This window comes from Nannospalax galili, unplaced genomic scaffold (genome assembly GCF_000622305.1).
Source record: "Nannospalax galili isolate Female #2095 unplaced genomic scaffold, S.galili_v1.0 scaffold212, whole genome shotgun sequence".
In the NCBI taxonomy this organism is placed as follows: Eukaryota; Metazoa; Chordata; class Mammalia; order Rodentia; family Spalacidae; genus Nannospalax; species Nannospalax galili.
The window spans coordinates 4,546,961-4,564,723 of NW_008333884.1; the positions used below are offsets into that span (position 1 = coordinate 4,546,961).

Consider the following 17,763-nt stretch of genomic DNA (forward strand, 5'->3'; position numbering starts at 1 on the left):
ACAGTGTTAGGTTATTTATTTGGGGGTCTTTCTAATTTTTTAATGTAGGCACTTAGACCTATAAATTTCCCTCTTAGGACTGCTTTTAATGTGTCCCAGAGGTTGTGTTGTCTTGTATTGTCCTTTTCATTGAATTTCAGGAATTCTTTTATTTCCTCTTAATTTCTCCTTTGACCCACTCATTGTTTAGGAGTGTGTTGTTCAATTGCCATGCGTTCGTATAGTGACCAAGGCTTTGTCCAGTGTTGATTTTGAGCTTTGTTGCATTATGGTCTGATAGAATGCATGAAATTATTTCAATTTTTTGTGTTTGTTGAGGTTTGTTTTGTGGCCCAGTTTGTGGTCAATTTTTGAAAAGGCTTCTTGGGGTGCTGAGTAGAAAGTGTATTCTTTGGTGCTTGGGTGGAATATTTGAAAGATGCCTGTTAGGTCCGTTTGATGTATGGTATCATTTAATTCAGATGTCTCTCTGTTTATCCTTTGTCCAGTTGAACTGTCTAATGGTGACAGTTGGGTATTGAAGTCCCCTACTATTATTGAGTTGGGGTTAATCTGTGTCTTAAAGTCCAATAGTACTTTTCTTATGAAATCGGTGTACCAGAGTTTAGTACATATTTGCATATATGTTAAGGATTGTAATATTTTCTTGGTTAACTGTTCCTTTGATCAGAATGAAGTGACCCTCCTTATCTCTTGTGATTAGTTTTACTTTGAAGTCTATTTTGTCAGATATTAGAATTGCAACCCCTGTTTGTTTCTTAGTGCCATTCGCTTGGCATATTCTTTTCCATTGTTTTACTTTAAGGTAGTGCCTGTCCTTGAAGGTGAGATGGGTTTCTTGCAGACAGCAAAGAGATGGATCTAATTTCTTAAGCCATTCATTTAGCTTGTGTCTTTTGATTGGGGAGTTCAGTCCATTGATATTTAAGGTTATTATCGAAAGATGTGTATTCATTGTCGTCACTTTGATTGCTGTTTGTGTTCTCTGTCTAATTTTGTGTTTCCTGAATTATACCTTTATTTATTTTCTTTCATTGCCCCTGAGATATAGTTGTTTCTCTCTCCACTCTCTGTATTGCTTCAAGTATGCTTTGAAGGGCTGGTTTTGTGGACATGTATTCTTTCAGGCTTTTTGTGTCATGGAAGATTTTTCTTTCCCCCTCAACTATAATAGACATTTTTGCTGGATAAAGTAGTCTGGGCTGGCATCTATTGTCATGTAGAACTGGGAATACCTTGGTTCAGGCTCTTCTGGATTTCATAGTTTGCATTGACAAGTCAGCTGTAATTCTGATGGACTTTCCTTTGTATGTGACTTGTTTTTCTTTTGTTGCTTTCATTATTCTCTCTTTGTTCTGTACATTTAGTGTTTTTACTATAATATGTCGTGCTGAGTTTCTTTTCTGATCCTATTTGGTGTTCTATGTGCTTCCTGTATTTGTATAGGGATAACTTTCCTTAATTTTGGGAAATTCTCTTCTACAATCCTGTTTAGGATCTGGTCAATACCATTAACCTAAAATTCGTCTCCTTCCTGTATTCCTGTGATCTATAGATTTGGTCTTTTCATGGTGTCCCATATCTCTTGTGTATACCATTCCTGTGTTTTTAAAATTTTTCGTAATCTTTGCTTGAGTGGTCCAGTTCTTCAACTTTTTCCTCCATTCTGTTTTGCATTTCATTCATTCTAGCTGTGAGGCTTTCCCCTGTTGTTTCAAGTTGGCTTACTGAGTTTTCCACTTCCTTCTACATTTCTGCCTGAGTTTTCTTCAATGTTTCTCTTTTGTACATTCATTCAGAAGTTTATCCCTATCTTCTTTTAGTTCTTTGATTTGTTTGTTTGTCTTTGATTTGTTTGTTCGTGTGTTGCTTAAATTTGTTGAATTCCTTGATCATGTTTATGACTGTTCTTTTAAATCCAATCAAAGAACTTAAAGAAGATAGGGACAAACTTCTTATTTTAGCTCAGTGTCCTGGGTTATCTCTAGAGGGTTCTCCTTATAGAACTCTTCTACAGGATTGGTGGAGCTTTGCTGGGGACATAGTGTTTTGGCTTTCCATTTTATTATTCTTTTGTTGTGTTTTGGCATGTGAGTTTCTTTTGTTTATGATTCTTATATGAGAATTAAGTTGAAGTATGCTTATGTTTGTATTATTGGAGTGCCTAGGTCCTTATTGATTTTGTAAAGCTGGTTGGTACAGGTTTCAGGTTCTCTCAGGTTTTATTTTGGAGGGAACTGATGGCTTCAGATCAGCTATTCAGGAGCACCCACAGAAGCCCAAGTCAAGTCCTAGTCAGGTACACTCAGGCTTCCTCCTAAGGTCTGGACCTGACCACCTGGAGGCAGAAAAGGCAATCTCAGTTAGTTTCCTGAGTTCTTAGCCCCTATGCCAGTGGGAGGCCAGAACTTGGCACTCTGATGGTCTGCTGAGATCCCAGCCACTACACTAATGGAGGTTGGAACCCACCCTCTCAGGCTCATTTTTTAAATGATTTTAATTCCTACTTTATTGAGATTTTTGTTTTTCTAATCAGCAAATTCAGTATTATGTTTTATCAAATGACTTTAGTCCTCTAAAGACTGATAACCACTGACATATTCTTTTAATATAATCCTAGAATTAATCTGTTAGGATTTCATTTTAAATTCTTGCCTCAAATACTTTTGCAAATGAGAACGCTGGGAGTTAGGAGCGGGCGCCAGCTGGTCATTTTAGGGGAAAAGAATTTTTTAATTTTAGGGAAGGTAGGGACTATTTCTCTCTCCTGTGAGCAGAGAGGATAGGCAGAGTTACACTTTTGTGTAAGATGCTCGCGGTCCTGGTGGCCGCCACTGGGTGGCGCGTGCCGCATGCAGAACAGGAGGATGCTCTGGCGAGGTGGCGCCGCCTCCCCCCCCCCGCTTTTCATTAGCTGCTTCCGCGCCATGCCCGCCTTTCCCTTCTTACTGGCTGTCTGCCAGGATGCGTGTTTCTCCAGGGAGAGTTCATGGATCTTGCAGAAATCCAGAGCCCCGCGCTTCTGTAGCTCTTGAGCGGACCTTCGTGGTGGGGTGCAGCACAGTGCTGGAGGCCCAGGCTCCTCGCCTTAGATTTGTGGCACACAGGACTGGACGAGGCCCAGAATGTTCTAGAGAGACAGCTGGTCCTGGAGAGGGATCGAGAGACTCAGCACAATGCCTCCTGACCTTGAGTCTTAATGACATTACCCATACATATCTGTGGAAAAATGGAGGTGAACTTTAAGGACAGTTCTCACTTCAAGAACAGACTTTCTAACACACAGCTGTATTCATAGCACTCAGGAGGCTGAAGCAGGAGGATCATGACTTTGAAGACAGCCTGAGATACATAGTGAGGCCCTGTCCCAAACCAGATTTACCACACTCCTCACCCCAGTCACAATAACAACCACCACAACAGCACAACTCAACACCCCCCCCCCACACAAAACACTGCACTTTCTGTGCCTCAGTTGCAGAAACCCTCCTTTTCCAAGACCACAGGGTTTCTAGGGAAAGCCCACACCTGGTGATGGAGCAAGACAGGGCTATAGAGGTTGTACAATTCGCCTGACTCAGAACTCAGATGGCCAGATTCACCCCAGAGCTCCCTGTTCACTTGATGCTTAGGTCTGAATGTGTCCCCTTCAAAATGTACGTGTTGATATTTAATGGCCAATGTGATAGTTTTAAAAGGTGATTAGCCAGGGCTCCTCTCTTGAATGGACAATGTTCAGCTGTCTTGCTCACTGTCTTTTGCCATGTGTGGACACAGCATTCCATTCCTCTGGAGGATGCAGTAAGGCATCTTGGAAGCAGAGAGATCCAGTTCTCACTAACTGGTACCTTTATCTTAGATTTTTCAGCTTCCAAAGCCATGAGAAATACATGTCTGTTTTTTTTTAAAAATAAAGTACCCAGTCTCAGGTGTTTTGTCCTAGCAGCACAAAATGGATCAAGCAAGTTGGCCAAGGTATTTTCACACTTGCATGTGATTGCAACTAAGTATGTATTTTGCTGATAGTTGATGGAATGTTCTGTATTGTTCTAAGTGCATTTGATTTAAAGTATTATTTAAATCTGTATGGTTTGGATGTAACAGGTTCCCCACAGGCTCATGTCCCTAGTCTTGGTACTCTTTTGGGAAGTAGTAGAACTTACTGGGACTATGATCTGGCTAGGGCACATCTTGAAGGTTATCCACCTCTAACCTGAGCTCTCTTTGCTTTTTTTTTTTAAAAAAATATTTTTATTTAGTGTGCATGAGTGTATTGCCCGCATGTAAGTGCAGCTGTGTCAAACCCAGGTCCTCTGCAAGAGCAGCCAGTGCTCTTAATTGTTGAGCCATCTGTCCAGCACCTCTCTCTGCTTCTTGACCTGGCAAGATGTGAGCTGTGCTGCAAACTCCCACCGTCACATGCCTGAATTCTCCCAGCCACCATGCCTTCCCTGCTATGATGGTCTGATACCCCCTGAAACAGTGAGTCAAAAGAAATCCTTCCTCCTTTATTTCTGCCAGATCGTCTGTCGCAGTGACAAGTAACTAACAATATCCAATGCTTATTTTCTGTCTAGATGATCTTTCCATTGTTCAAACTAGAGTATTTAGGGGCTGTTACTACTGCAATCTATCTTTCCTCACAAGTCATTTAGTAATTGCTGTGATGTTGGATACACAGATATTTGCAATTGTTATGTCTTCTTGGTAAATTTGTCCCCCCCTTATCATTACATAGTGACCTTCTTTGTCTCTTTTTATTGTGTTTGATTAAAACTCTCTTTGTCTGATATAAACATAGCTGGCTAATCTTGTTTCAGTTTCCATTTACTTGGAATATGTATATCTATACATATTTATAAATATATTTATAAGCTATATATTTATACATATACACACATATATCTATATATACATATATATATATCCCTACATGCACACACACATATTTTGCCTTTACTTTCATTTTGTGAGTCTCCTTCACAGTAAAGTGACTTTCTTGTAGTCAGCATATGGTTGGATTGTTTTTTCTTTTTGTTTTCAGTCACTGTAAGTCTTTTGATCAGAAAAATCTAATCCATTTACGTTTAAGGCACACACTTGCTACTGTCCTTTCGTGATTTGTTTTCTGCTTGTTTTGTGGATCATTTTTTCTTGTTGGTGCTTCTGAAGTCCCATAGATTTTCTTCATTCTTTTTCATCCTTTTACTTTTGGCTCTTCTAACAAGATAATTTGAAATGACCTGCATTTGCATAGCTAATTTCTCATTATGCTTTATCAGATCTGTTCTTGAAGCTCTTGTTTTATTTCACTTCAGTTATTGTATTATGCAGCTTCAAAATGACTGTTCTTTTTATGAATATTATTTTATTTTTTTCAGTGCACATTTTATTGAATTTTTGTGAATTTCATGAAATATATCTTGATCATATTTAGACTCCCTCCTTTATCTCCCTTATCTCTTCCTCCCATAGGCTGCCTGCAGGATTTCACATTTTCTTTTAATCAGTCACCATTTACTTTTTGTGTATTAGATATATGCTAGATAACATGAGAGACACCTCTAGGTCATAACTGGGCATATCTAGATAATGCTGAGAATGTGGTCCTATGTGAGGCACATGGAAAAATTCAACCTTGCAAGATTCTAGTATTGGTATCAGTGTGACTCAGCTAGTATGACTAGGGCTGGTGAGATCTGAGGCACACTAGGCTATACTTACATGCCTTTTCATCACCACATAGGTTCATTCTAAGCTGGAACTGTGTCCTAATCACTCCTGTGTATCCCAAATGGTGATGCTTTGCATATATTGAAGGAAATTCTCAGTCTCCATCTCAATGCCCTTTCCCCAAATTACCTCATGTTAACCTCTTGAAAGGGTTTCTTCAGCAGTCTTCCTAGAGCCCTGTGCATATCCTTGTTCCTCAGGCTGTAGATGAAAGGGTTCATCATGGGGGTCACCACTGCATACATCACAGTGGCTACTGAGTCCTTCATAGAGTATGTCTTCAGCGGCTGCAAATACACCATACAGAGGGTCCCATAGAAGAGGGACACCACAGCCAGATGGGAAGCACAAGTAGAAAAGGCTTTGTATTTGTTAGAGGCAGAAGGAATTCTGAGGATAGCTCTGACAATCCAGATATAGGACATGATCATGAATCCAAAAGGAGTGAGGAAGATGAAGCAGCCTGTGGCAATCAGCACCGTGTGATTGATGTGGGTGTCAGAGCACGCAAGCCTCAGCAGGACGTACACTTCACAGAAGAGGTAATGGATTTTCCGGAATCTACAAAAAGTCACCCTGGTCATGAGAAGAGTGTGGATGAGGCCGTATAGGATAGAAAGGGCCCAGCACAAGGTGAGGAGCAAGACACAGAGCTTAGGACTCATGGCTATGGCATAATGGAGGGGGCGGCAGATGGCCACATAACGGTCATATGCCATCGTGGCCAGGATGAGGTTGTCCAGGGCCACCAAGGACACCAGGAAGTAGAGCTGTGTCAGACATCCTGTGTAGGAGACGGCTTTGTTCTGGGACTGAAGGTTCACCAGCATCTTGGGGATGGTGTTGGTGACAAAGAAGAGGTCGGTGAAAGAGAGGTTGGCTAGGAAGAAGTACATGGGAGTGTGCAGGCGGGAGTCAGAGCCGATGGCCAGGATGATGAGCACATTTCCCACCACTGTGGCCAGGTACATGGACAGGAACACCCAAAACTGAATCTGCTGCTGCTCAGGAATCTCTGAAAGCCCTATGAGTAGGAACTCGGAGTCCGAAGACTGGTTGCTTCCATCCATTCCCCAATTTTCTGCAACAGGAGCAGCAACAGATGCTCACCAAGTGCTCTCACTTAGATGAGGACATGAACACTACAAACCAACTATTTTCTTACTATTAAGAATATCTTAGAGCTGGGTATGGTGGCATTTGCCTATAGTCCCAGCTATTCAGAGAGCTGAGGACAATTGCTTGAGCCTAGGAGGCCGAAGTCAGCTTGGACAACATAGCAAGACTTCTGTTTCAAAAAGACTTAGACCCAATTTTATAATCTAAAAAATTTTGCTGTGCTAAAGTCTGAACTCAGTGTATTTTATATGCTAAGCAAGTGCTTTACTACTGAGCTGCACCCCAACTGAAAAAACAAACAAACAAAATGCCCCACACATAAAAGAAACAAATTAATAAACACACAAAAACAATTATTCAGTTCAATTATTCTAACAATTTCTAGTCTGGTATGCTCATGTTACAGGAATAATGTCTAAGTCTTACTTTAAACTGTCACAATAGTCTTCAAGTGTTTAATGATTAGTATGCTATGTCACGATATGACATAGATTTTAAATGATGCATAATGTATGTGTGTGAGTGTGTGTGCCTTATAAGAAACAGATGTAGTGCTATTTGAAAATGAAGGAAGGTAAACATATTTGGAAGAAGGAGAAACTGTCCTCATTATTCACAGATATGATAACCTAGCTCGGAAAAAGTAGGACAGATGATTGAATGAATATTATGGATAAAGGGATTCCAGATGCTGTGTGTGTGTGTGTGTGTGTGTGTGTGTGTGTGTGTGTGTGTATCACATACTTACATACACAAGAATGTGTGTAAGAGTTCAGGTAAGAAGATGAAGATGAAATATCACAAAGGTAGATATTGTCCTGAATTAATCTAAAATTTAACTCAGTTGATATTAAAAATGTTGAATTTTATTTATTATTTTTATTTTATGTGTATGAGTGTATTGCCTGCATGTATGAGAGTGCACCCGTGTCGTGCAATGCCACAGAGGTCAGAAGAGGGCTTCGGATTCCCCTGGAATTGGAGTTAGGGATGGTTCAGAGCCGCCATGTGGGTGCTGGGAATTGATCCTGGGTCTTCTGCAAGAGCAATCAGTGCTCTTAACCGCTGAGCCATCTCTCCAGCCCCCACATGATGGATTTTTCTAGGAAACTGAAATAATCTAAATTTCCTCTAAAAATAAGCATGAGAATAAATGAAAATATTGAAAAAATTGAGCTATAACACAATACTTGCTCTCTTAGAAATTAAGGACTCTGTCAGACATGGTGGCACATACCTTTAATCTCAGCACTTAGGAGACAGAGGCAGGCTGATCTCTGTGAGATAAAGGTCAGCCTGGTCTACATAGTGAGTTCCAGGCCAGCTGGGGTTACAGGGAAACCCTCTCTTTAAAAAAGGACTCTATAAATAGATGCTGGAATGAACTAATCAGTAGACCTGGATAGAAGCTTCAGAGACGGACAGGAAGACATTTGGTTGGCTGTTATGGCAGCAATGTATATTGGCAGATAAAATGAATGTATGCATTATTTAAGAAATAATATTGGGAAAAATTTTAATCAGTTATAGGTAACAATTATACAGACTAGCATTTTGTGCCTTATCTGATACATGTCAAACATACTAAAAATTAAAACAACAGGGCTAGAGATGTAGCTCAGTGGTCGATTACTTGCCTAGCATACTTAATCCCCAGGATCAAGCACATATGCACACGTGATTAAAACAGTGTATTATGTGTTTTTGCTTTGAAAACTTAATGTGTATGGCAAAACATTTGAAACAATTCAAAAGTAATGAAGATATATAAATTATATTGAATCCTGTTATTTGGAGATCTGTTACCAGTGCTTACATTTTGATGTCTTGAGATGTGAAAAAACTAATCCTGTGAATTCCTGATCAAGGGTCACTTCGGGAAGACAGCTGAACATACAGTGCCCTGAGGTGGGTCTTGCTATGTTCAAAGAGCTAAATATGGCTAAGTACCTACAAAATGATTGCAGAAAAGAGGGGGGGGGAGAGGGAGAGGGAGAGGGAAGGGGAGAGGGACAGGGACAGGGACAGGGAGGATTCTACATGTAGGTCATAGGAAGGAGGTCATGCAGAGTCTTGTAAAGGTTTAAAATTGTATTCTAAATGCAGTAGAGTCTTAAGGGATTTTTTAGTGGAAGAGGATATAGATTTAGCACCAACTCTCCTTTTTTTCTAATAGTATTTTTAAAAATTAAAAAAAAATTTATTTATTATTTTTATTTTATATGCACAAGTATATTGCCTCCATGTACATGAGTGCACCCGTGTCGTGCAATGCCTCGGAGGTCAGAAGAAGGCATCAGATTCCCGTGGAACTAGAGTTAAGGACAGTTTTTAGCTGCCATGTAGGTGCTGGGAATCGAACCCGGGTCTTCTGCAAGAGCAGTCAGTGCTCTTAACCACTGAGCCATCTCTCCAGCCTTATATGCACAAGTATATTGCCTCCATGTACATGAGTGCACCCGTGTCGTGCAATGCCTCGGAGGTCAGAAGAAGGCATCAGATTCCCGTGGAACTAGAGTTAAGGACAGTTTTTAGCTGCCATGTAGGTGCTGGGAATCGAACCCGGGTCTTCTGCAAGAGCAGTCAGTGCTCTTAACCACTGAGCCATCTCTCCAGCCCCAGTAGTATTTAAATTTTTTTATATGTATGTATATATTGCCTGCATGTATGTAAGTGCACCCATGTTGGCAATGCCCATGGAGGACAGAAGAGGCTGTCAGATCCCCCGGAACTGGAGTTATGGACAGTTCTTAGCTGCCATGTAGGTGCTGGGATTTGAACCCCCCAAGTCTTCTGCAAGAACAGTTAGTGTTCTTAACCGCTGAGCCATCTCTCCAGCCCCATTCAATAGTATTTTCACAGTTAGATGTGGCTGTTTCATTTGTAGTTGAATGTTTTTTCAGTGCCTATCATCATTTGCTGGATGTTGAACTGCATTTGTATTCCCACCATAAATATTGAAATTGATTTGCTATTTTTTAAATCCTTTTGAGACAGGGTCTTCCTGTAGCCCCAGAAGCCTGGAACTCACTATGTAGACCAGGCTGGCCTTGAATTCACAGAGATTTGCCAGCCTCTGCCTTCTGAGCACTGGGATTAAAGGCCTGCGCCAACATGCCTGGCTTGATTTGCTGTTGTTTTATGTAGTATTTTGTAGTCATATTTGTAAATGAAGTCAGTCTACAGCTCCCCCCCCGCCCCGTGTCATTTTATTTCATTTTTGTATGGTTTAGCATAATTTATGCATTATCTTTTACATTAAACTAGGATTAACTTACTGTTAATTTCTAAAGTTTGGAATTTGTTGAAATTTTAAAGTAGCTCAAGTCATACAAATTTTAAAATTTTGCAATTAAATTTATTTTCTAAAACAAAGAAGAAAAGATAAAGACTGTAATCCATTGGTTATGGAAAAAGAATTCTAGTGTGACTAACTCAAGCAATACGGAAAGCACCACCACTGAGCTATATTCCCACATCTCTTTCCTTATTTTGTAGGATTCATACTTCATAATGATTACATAATTAGCATTTCATTTTGGTGCACTAATCTATCTCCCTACAGAATCCATAGTAAATACTGACCTTTCTCTTGTAATAAAAAGACAGACTCAGTAGTCTAAAATAAAGATAATATTCTAGGCAACCAGGTGAATGTTCCTTTTATGCAAGTCTTTCTTTATGAAAAAAATCGAAACCTGAAGGCATGATATCAATAGCAGGAGCGTAGTGCATCTATCAGAGACAGCTCCACCATCAAGAATCTAGCTCCTGGGTGAACAACAGGATCATTAAAATTCAGGATGGAATAGAGCACGCCATTGACTTCTGTCATGGTGATGTGGAGATTCCATGAACATACTCTTCAGTGAAACTGGTGAAGACTATGAAAAAATCAGTGATATAAAGACCCTGGAAATGATCCTAAGGGCAATGCCAGATGAGGAGCTCTTTAAATAGGGAGATGAGGATTGGGGACAGAGGAGGTTGTGGGTGGTGGAACCAGTCTGCTCCTCTCCCACTGTAGCTCTGGGAGGAGGAGATTCCATGCCAGAAGCAGCAACCTGGCACACAGGTCTCTCATGGCCACAGTAGGAGGGATTTCTTCCTGGGAGGAGCAGGACTTTAGCGCTTCTACAGCCCTCAGCTACTGGAGTGAAGCCTCAATTTTATGTAGTAGAGGAGAGGCAGCTGCCTTCTGATCATTCCCTGTGGAATGGAGGCTCTAGCTCAGTGTGGAGTGTGAGGATGCAGGGGTCTGATCAGCCTTGACTAGGCCTATGAACTCTTGATTCCATGGCTGGAAGGAAAAGATAGGACCTTGGACTGCCATCCCGCTCACCTCTAATGTTCTGTCCTGGGGAGAGGGTGGGTCAGTAAAAGGGAAGGCTGCTTATTTCACACCCAGCTCTAGGGCTTTATCCTGGAGATTTGACAGCATGCACAAGACTTGTGCAAGCCCAAGTCAGAACAAATCCTAGTGTGGATAGGGGAAGTATGCAAAAACCCCAGCCTGAGCTGAGGATCTATTTGGCAATTTATAGGTGCTGGGAGAGGGCGAGTCAATTTTCCTTAAGGGTGTGACACCTGGTATAATGACTGGGCTCCAAGGAACAGACCCACAACCAAGAGCATTTGGGGAACACAAATTAGACTTGATAGGCTTTAAAAAATAGTAAGATGATATGAAGTTGCAGGGGGTTAGTCAGGTGGGGGTGGACACGGGGCAGGGGTTCGGAATATGATCAAAATACATTGTATGAAATGCTCAAAGAATTAAGATAAATATTAAAAAGGTAGAGATCTATAGAGAAAGACACCTGATACTGACCTCTGGCCTCTGTGTGTACATGCATGCACATAGGTACCTACACCCATCCCACCCACCCACCTACCCACCCTCACACACACACTTCTCCCCCATGTTATCTTACATTAGATTAAGTCTATCTCTCTTTTTTAAAGCTCATGGTGGATACTTTGGGCAAAATTTCTAAAGGGGGGAACAGCCATACCAAACTACAAATGCTAAAAAGTATGAGAATTCTATGACAACAGAGAAAAAAATTCAGTTTAGGTAGTAGGAGTAAAAACCGTGTGGCCCATACAAACATAGAAATAACTGTTTGATTATGCTCTTCAGGATTTTAACCATATTAAAATCAACAATTAACAATGTGATGAGTTGGGAACAGAAAATGTGAGCTTAGAGAAAAGCATTAGGCCATCTGGGTTCATGTTTTTCTCTCCACATCACAGAATGTCCGTTGCAGATGGTATATACTTCAGTGAAGAAAAACTAAAAAGTTTTATTTGTTGTGCTTCAGTTTCCTTGTTTGCAGTATAAGGGACCACTTAAAGGATATTTTAGAGTTAAATGAAATGCTGTATATGGAGGTGTATCATAAACTATTTTGTTATATAATTTTTCTTTTTGAGGCAGGGTCTCCCTGTAACCCCAGCTGGCCTGGAACTCACTATGTAGACCAGGTTGGCCTTGATCTCACAGAGATCTGCCTGCCTCTGCCTCCTGAGTGCTGGGATTAAAGGCATGCACTGCCATGCCCAGCTCTAATTTTAAATAGTTATATATAGGGTTCATTAGATTTTATGATCTCAGAGCTTTTAAGCTTGTGCATTCTAATGAGAACACAGTAATAAACACTTGATGTTTTCACTTCAGTTGAGTGATTTCTCTGTAGTTAGGAAGATACTAGTTTTGGTAATACATCAGTGGTGTACAAAAGAAAAATACAATACGTTAACCTATTATAGCTAAAAAATTTCATCAGAGAGGCTCAGTAGTAGTTTTGAACAAGCATGAGGAAGATTAGCAATTTTTTTTTGGGACAGGGTCTCCCTATAGCCTCAGCTGGCCTGGAACTTGCCTTGTAGACCAGACAGAAATTTGCTTCCTCTGCCTCTTGAGTGCTAGGATTAAAGGTATACACCATTGCCCCTGCACGAGATTAATAATTTTAAAGCTGAATTGATCTAAATTATGCCAGCAGAAAAACAGAGAAAAAAAGAATGAAGAAAATGAATTGAGACTCAGAAAAGTACAGGACAGCATTTAAAGGGAGTGACAGAAGGAGAGGAAAAAGAAAGGACTAAAACACATTGAAAGGAAGAACAGCGGGAAATGTTCCAGGCTCATAGAAAAACCTGGTTAAAATCACAAGTGTGTTAACTATTCCAGGGAGACACCCAGCACCATTGTTTAAAGAAAACTACTACCTTTTATTTAGTCAGACAGCTCAGTGCTGTATATACACCTTTTACTTAGTTTGCAACAGACTTACTTCTTTTGTCCCATATTATAGATGAGGCCGCAGAACTATTTAGAAGGACAGTGAGTTTCCCAGATTCTCTCAACTAGTAACTGGTGGGGTAGGGATTTGATGTGCACCACTTCTGCCTCCAAATCTCCTACCCCAGGTGCTCTGTCGCATATTAAAAAAGGGTAATAATATTCATCTCAGAGTTTTGGAGGAAGAGCTGAAGTGCTCCGTGTGGGTACGCTCTGTGACCCTAGCACTGTATTATAAATCGGAGGAGCTTTTATAGGAAGGGACAAGGGAGGCCTGTTTTTGTAGTAGGAAAATACTGCGCTGGGGGAGCGGGAAAGGGGAGCAACATGGTTTCCAGTCCCCTTTCCATCTGGGGCCTGGCTCTGCCCCGACCCCACATCAGACAGGAGCAGCCTCAGCCCACTTTGTGCTTGTAGGAATGGGTCTGGGTGCTGAGGTGGTGACGGGTTTTTTGTTAAACCCTGAGTTGTAATTGCATAGGACAGGGGAGTTTGGGAGTGAATTATTCTGGGCTTCTTCTGCAAGGAGGGGGATTGCTCAGGTCAGGAGTGAAGAAGTAAGAGAGAGTCAGAAAGATGAAGTGGTTAGGTTACCCAGATGCAGGTGCTGTGTCAGCAAAGGCAGCTGTGGAGGAAGGGGGTTCTTCACCCTTATTCTTCCAGATAAGCTTCAGAAGCCTGTGGGGTGAATGTCTCAGAGCTGATTCAAGCTTTTAGTGGAAGTAGATGATAGTCAAGGTCTCTTCCTACAAGAAGGTCTCCAACTGTTGAGTAATAAGGTAGTAGTCTTTTCACATCTGAGTAGAAATAAGAGGAAGTCTTTGTGTATGCTCAGAGATAGTCACTGCTTTCTGTAGCCTCTGTTTGCTGTTTACACAGTTCTCCTGAGGATCTATACCATGAAGGAAACTCATTTACGTCTTGCAGTGTTTCAGTGTGGTTTTGAATGGTGACTGCCTAAGGTCACCTTGTGTCTGGATGGTAGATATGAGCCAGGAAACCAGGGGTTCTGTGCTGTGTGTTTGATTTGTAAGAGCCTACCATTGGGATAAGGAGAAAACTTGGGAACTGGCCAGTGATAGGGAGGCTGCTTGTCACTTAGGCAAATAATCCCCAAAGAAAAGGGAAGGGATGAACTCATTCCAGAGGCCTCTCTGAGCCCTTCTAAGTGACATGGTGACTGTAGTGTCCTCATACTTGGGCACAACGGGCTAACACCTGTGTTTTGGCCATAGAGAGAAAATATTTGCACGTTTGTAGACTCTATCAGAACCAACATCCTCCCACAGTCAAGTTGAGTTCAGAGCCTTCAGGACATCCACGGGACAGAAGATAATATGTAGGGCAGATGGTAAGGCAGGGGAAGCTTCTCATTGTAAGTCTCCACATTTTATTGTGTGTCTGGATGGTCAGAGAAAAACAAACATTGATTTTCTGATTCTCTCCTCTGTTCTGAGAACCAGGTATCTTTTATGAAGCATTTAGTAATCCTAAACTCATACTTTGGGAAACATCATTCTGAGTTTGTAAGAGTTTTAGACTCCTGTATTGGTGTGGTCAGATGGACATAAACCCCTCTATTGTGTGCTAGACTGTGTGGGGAGAGAATGGGAGAAGTTGGAACAGAGCTCCAAACTTGCAGTGGGAAATGGGCTTTGGTACTTCCTCTGTTGTTCCCTAGAGATATGTCAGTGAGTAGGGAACACTGTCACTGTCACGAGATTCCTCATTTCACCTGTGCAGCCAGCCTCGAAGACAGTGAGAATTACATGCAGTAGGGCATGTGATAGTACTTTCAAGTGAGGGGTTTTTATATTACTTTTAAATACCAAGAGATCAGATTATATACGTGTGTGAAACCATGTCACAAATAAAAAAAGAATGAAGGGGGAGAGAGAGAGAGAGAGAAAGAGAAAGAGAGAGACCCAGGTCTTACCCACTGCTCTGGGTTCTCTGTTGCCTTCACTTTTCTCCTATACAGGATGAAAATTCAGTCGATTACTTTCTAAACAGGACTTTGTGACTTGTCCTGTTGGCTAAAGGCGAGGGATGAGGAGCTTCAGTTCCTGGGTCTTCAAGCCTACAAAACAGAGGCAAAAAGGACTCTTTATGCCCTAGTGGGTCTGGTAGATCTGAGAACTGATGCTTAAATCCCAGATTCATGCAGAAAGAAAAGCTTAAAGGAGACTACATCAGGTCTATTTATCAGTTTTGGAGAGGCCCTGGGGAGGCAATCCCAAGACAGTTACTTGAGATGAACATGGATAATTGCTTCAATGTTAATATCTAGAGGAAAAGGAGGTGGGAAATGAATCCTGTTTACAGGAAATAAACTGATTCATTATTACACAGCAATTCTGAAAGTTTCCCTAGGAGTTAAGGATAAACCAGAAATAAAGAGCTCAAAAAATCTGGCTTGAGTCATTAAAGGATTGGAAAGTCTCAAATGCTAGTGACTTCAAGTGCTAAGTAAAAACAACTTTCAAAAGTCAGGGGCAATTCACCCTCCCATCTCCCCCCATCCGTCTCTCCTCCTAGCCTGGGTCCTGTCCCATTCCTTGTCTTGGCACCCCAGACACCTGGGGAACCACCACTGCTTCCTGATCCTTTGCATCCAGACCAACCCAGTTCCTTCTTGGGTCACCAGGAGCACTCTGGGCCCCACCCTCACCTCCCTCTACTTCCCTGGGTCTGCATGACCTGACCCACCAGACTCTTTCCTGGACCCGGGGGCTGACCGTTCCTCTTCCTGATCTTCTGCATCCAGACCAATCCAGCTCCTTAGTGCAGTCCCCAGGAGCCCCTGGGGCTGCTTCCCGGCCCCATCTTCCTTTGCATCTCTGGGTGGCATGGCCACCAGCTGCCCTAGACCAGCATCTTTCCTGGCCCTGCTACCAGGCCAGTCCGACACCCAAATTCCTGAGGCCAAAATCTTTTCTGGAGGATCCAGATCTTAGGAGAAAGCCTGAGAGCATCTGATCCTCATCTGACTTGGGCCTCTGAGGGAACTCCTGAAGACAAAAGCAATCTGGCCACTCTCTATATAAAATCAAAAGAGAGAACAGGAAGCTTAGAGGAACCAGCTTTTCATGCCTAAAAAGTAAACCACAAAGGTACATAAAGTTTACAAAAATAAGCAGACCTAAACTTGAAGGCTTGAGTCTCACACAAGGAATCAGAAACTACAAAAAATTCACATATCAAAATCACAGAGAAAATATAATAACATGAAAAACCAAAACAACATATCCCCATCAAATACCAATAGTCCTCTAGAGGAGTACAATAAGAACCCCCTAGAGATAATGCAGGACATGGAACTCAAAAGAACAATTATAAACATGGTAAAAGAATTCAGTGAATTTAAAGAACACACAAACAAAGAAATCAAAGAACTGAAGGAAGATAGGGATAAACTTCTGAATGAATTCAGAAAAGAGTTAGAAATATTGAAGAATACTCAGGCTGAAATGAAGAAGGAAGAGAGACACTCAGTAAGCCAATAAGAAACAGCAGGAGAAAGCCTCACCAATAGGATGAACTAAATGGAAAAGAGAGTATCAAGACTGGAAGAAAAAGTGGATGAACTGGACCACTCAAGCAAAGATTATGAAAAATTTAAGAAATCATAAGAATGGAATATGCAGGAATTGTGTGACACCATAAAAAGACCAAACTTACGAATCATAGGTATACAGGAAGGAGAAGAATCCCAAGATAATGACATGGACCAGATCTTTAACAGAGTCGTGGAAGAAAATTTTCCAAAATCAAAGAAAGACATGTGCATACAAATACAAGAAGCACAGAGAACACCAAACAGACAGGACCAGAAAAGAAACTCTCCACGGCACATCGTAGTAAAAACACTACATGCACAAAACAAAGAGAAAATTCTGAAAGCTGCAAAAGAGAAACAACAAGTCACATATAAAGGAAAACCCATTAGGATCACAGCTGACTTTTCAATGCAAACTATGAAAGCCGGAAGAGCCTAGACCAAAGTATTCCCAGTTTTAAATGACCACAGATGCCAACCCAGACTACTATACACAGCCAAAATGTCTATTATAGTCGAAGGGGAAAGAAAAATATTCCATGACATAAATAGGCTGAAGGAATTCATGTCCACAAAAGCAGCCCTTCAGGGAGTTCTGAAAGCAATACAAAGAGCTGAAGAAAGGAATGACTATACCAAAGGGGTTGCAGAAAGAAATTCATTGAAGGTGTAACTGTGGAAAAGTACAGCTATATTAAGAATGTAAACAGAAATAAAAATGACAGGATTCAACACACCTTTCATTAATAATTTTAAATATTAATGGACTGCACTCCCCAGTCAAAAGGCACAGACTAGGCAAATAGATTAAGAAACAAAACCCATCTTTTTTGTTGTCTGCAAGAAACTCATCTCACTTCAAGGACAGACACTATCTTAAAGTGAAAGGATGGAAAAAAAATATACCAAGCAAATGGCACTAAGAAAAAAGCAGGCGTTGGAATTCTAATATCTGAAAAATAGTCTTTAAACTAAAACTAATCAGAAGAGATAAAGAGGGCCACTTCATTCTGATCAAAGGAACAATAAATCAAGAAGATAT

At 41.1% G+C, this 17,763-nt stretch overlaps 2 protein-coding genes across 3 annotated transcripts in view; one reads left to right on the forward strand and one right to left on the reverse strand.

Annotated features, from left to right (window-relative positions):
- Nucleotides 1-4,612, forward strand: part of Rap1gap2 (RAP1 GTPase activating protein 2) — a 251,257-nt gene extending 246,645 nt beyond the window's left edge. The window contains exon 24 of one of the 2 annotated variants that reach the window (XM_029561472.1): nucleotides 4,260-4,612. The gene's annotated coding sequence lies outside the window, so the exon portion shown is untranslated. The remainder of the gene's footprint in view (nucleotides 1-4,259) is intronic. The other variant, XM_029561469.1, reaches the window with a different exon arrangement.
- A 1,246-nt stretch (nucleotides 4,613-5,858) lies between these two features.
- Nucleotides 5,859-6,803, reverse strand: LOC103730559 (olfactory receptor 1D2). The gene has a single exon (XM_008828832.1). The coding sequence runs from the start codon at nucleotides 6,801-6,803 to the stop codon at nucleotides 5,859-5,861; it is 945 nt and encodes a 314-aa protein (XP_008827054.1).
- Nucleotides 6,804-17,763: the final 10,960 nt, after the last annotated feature.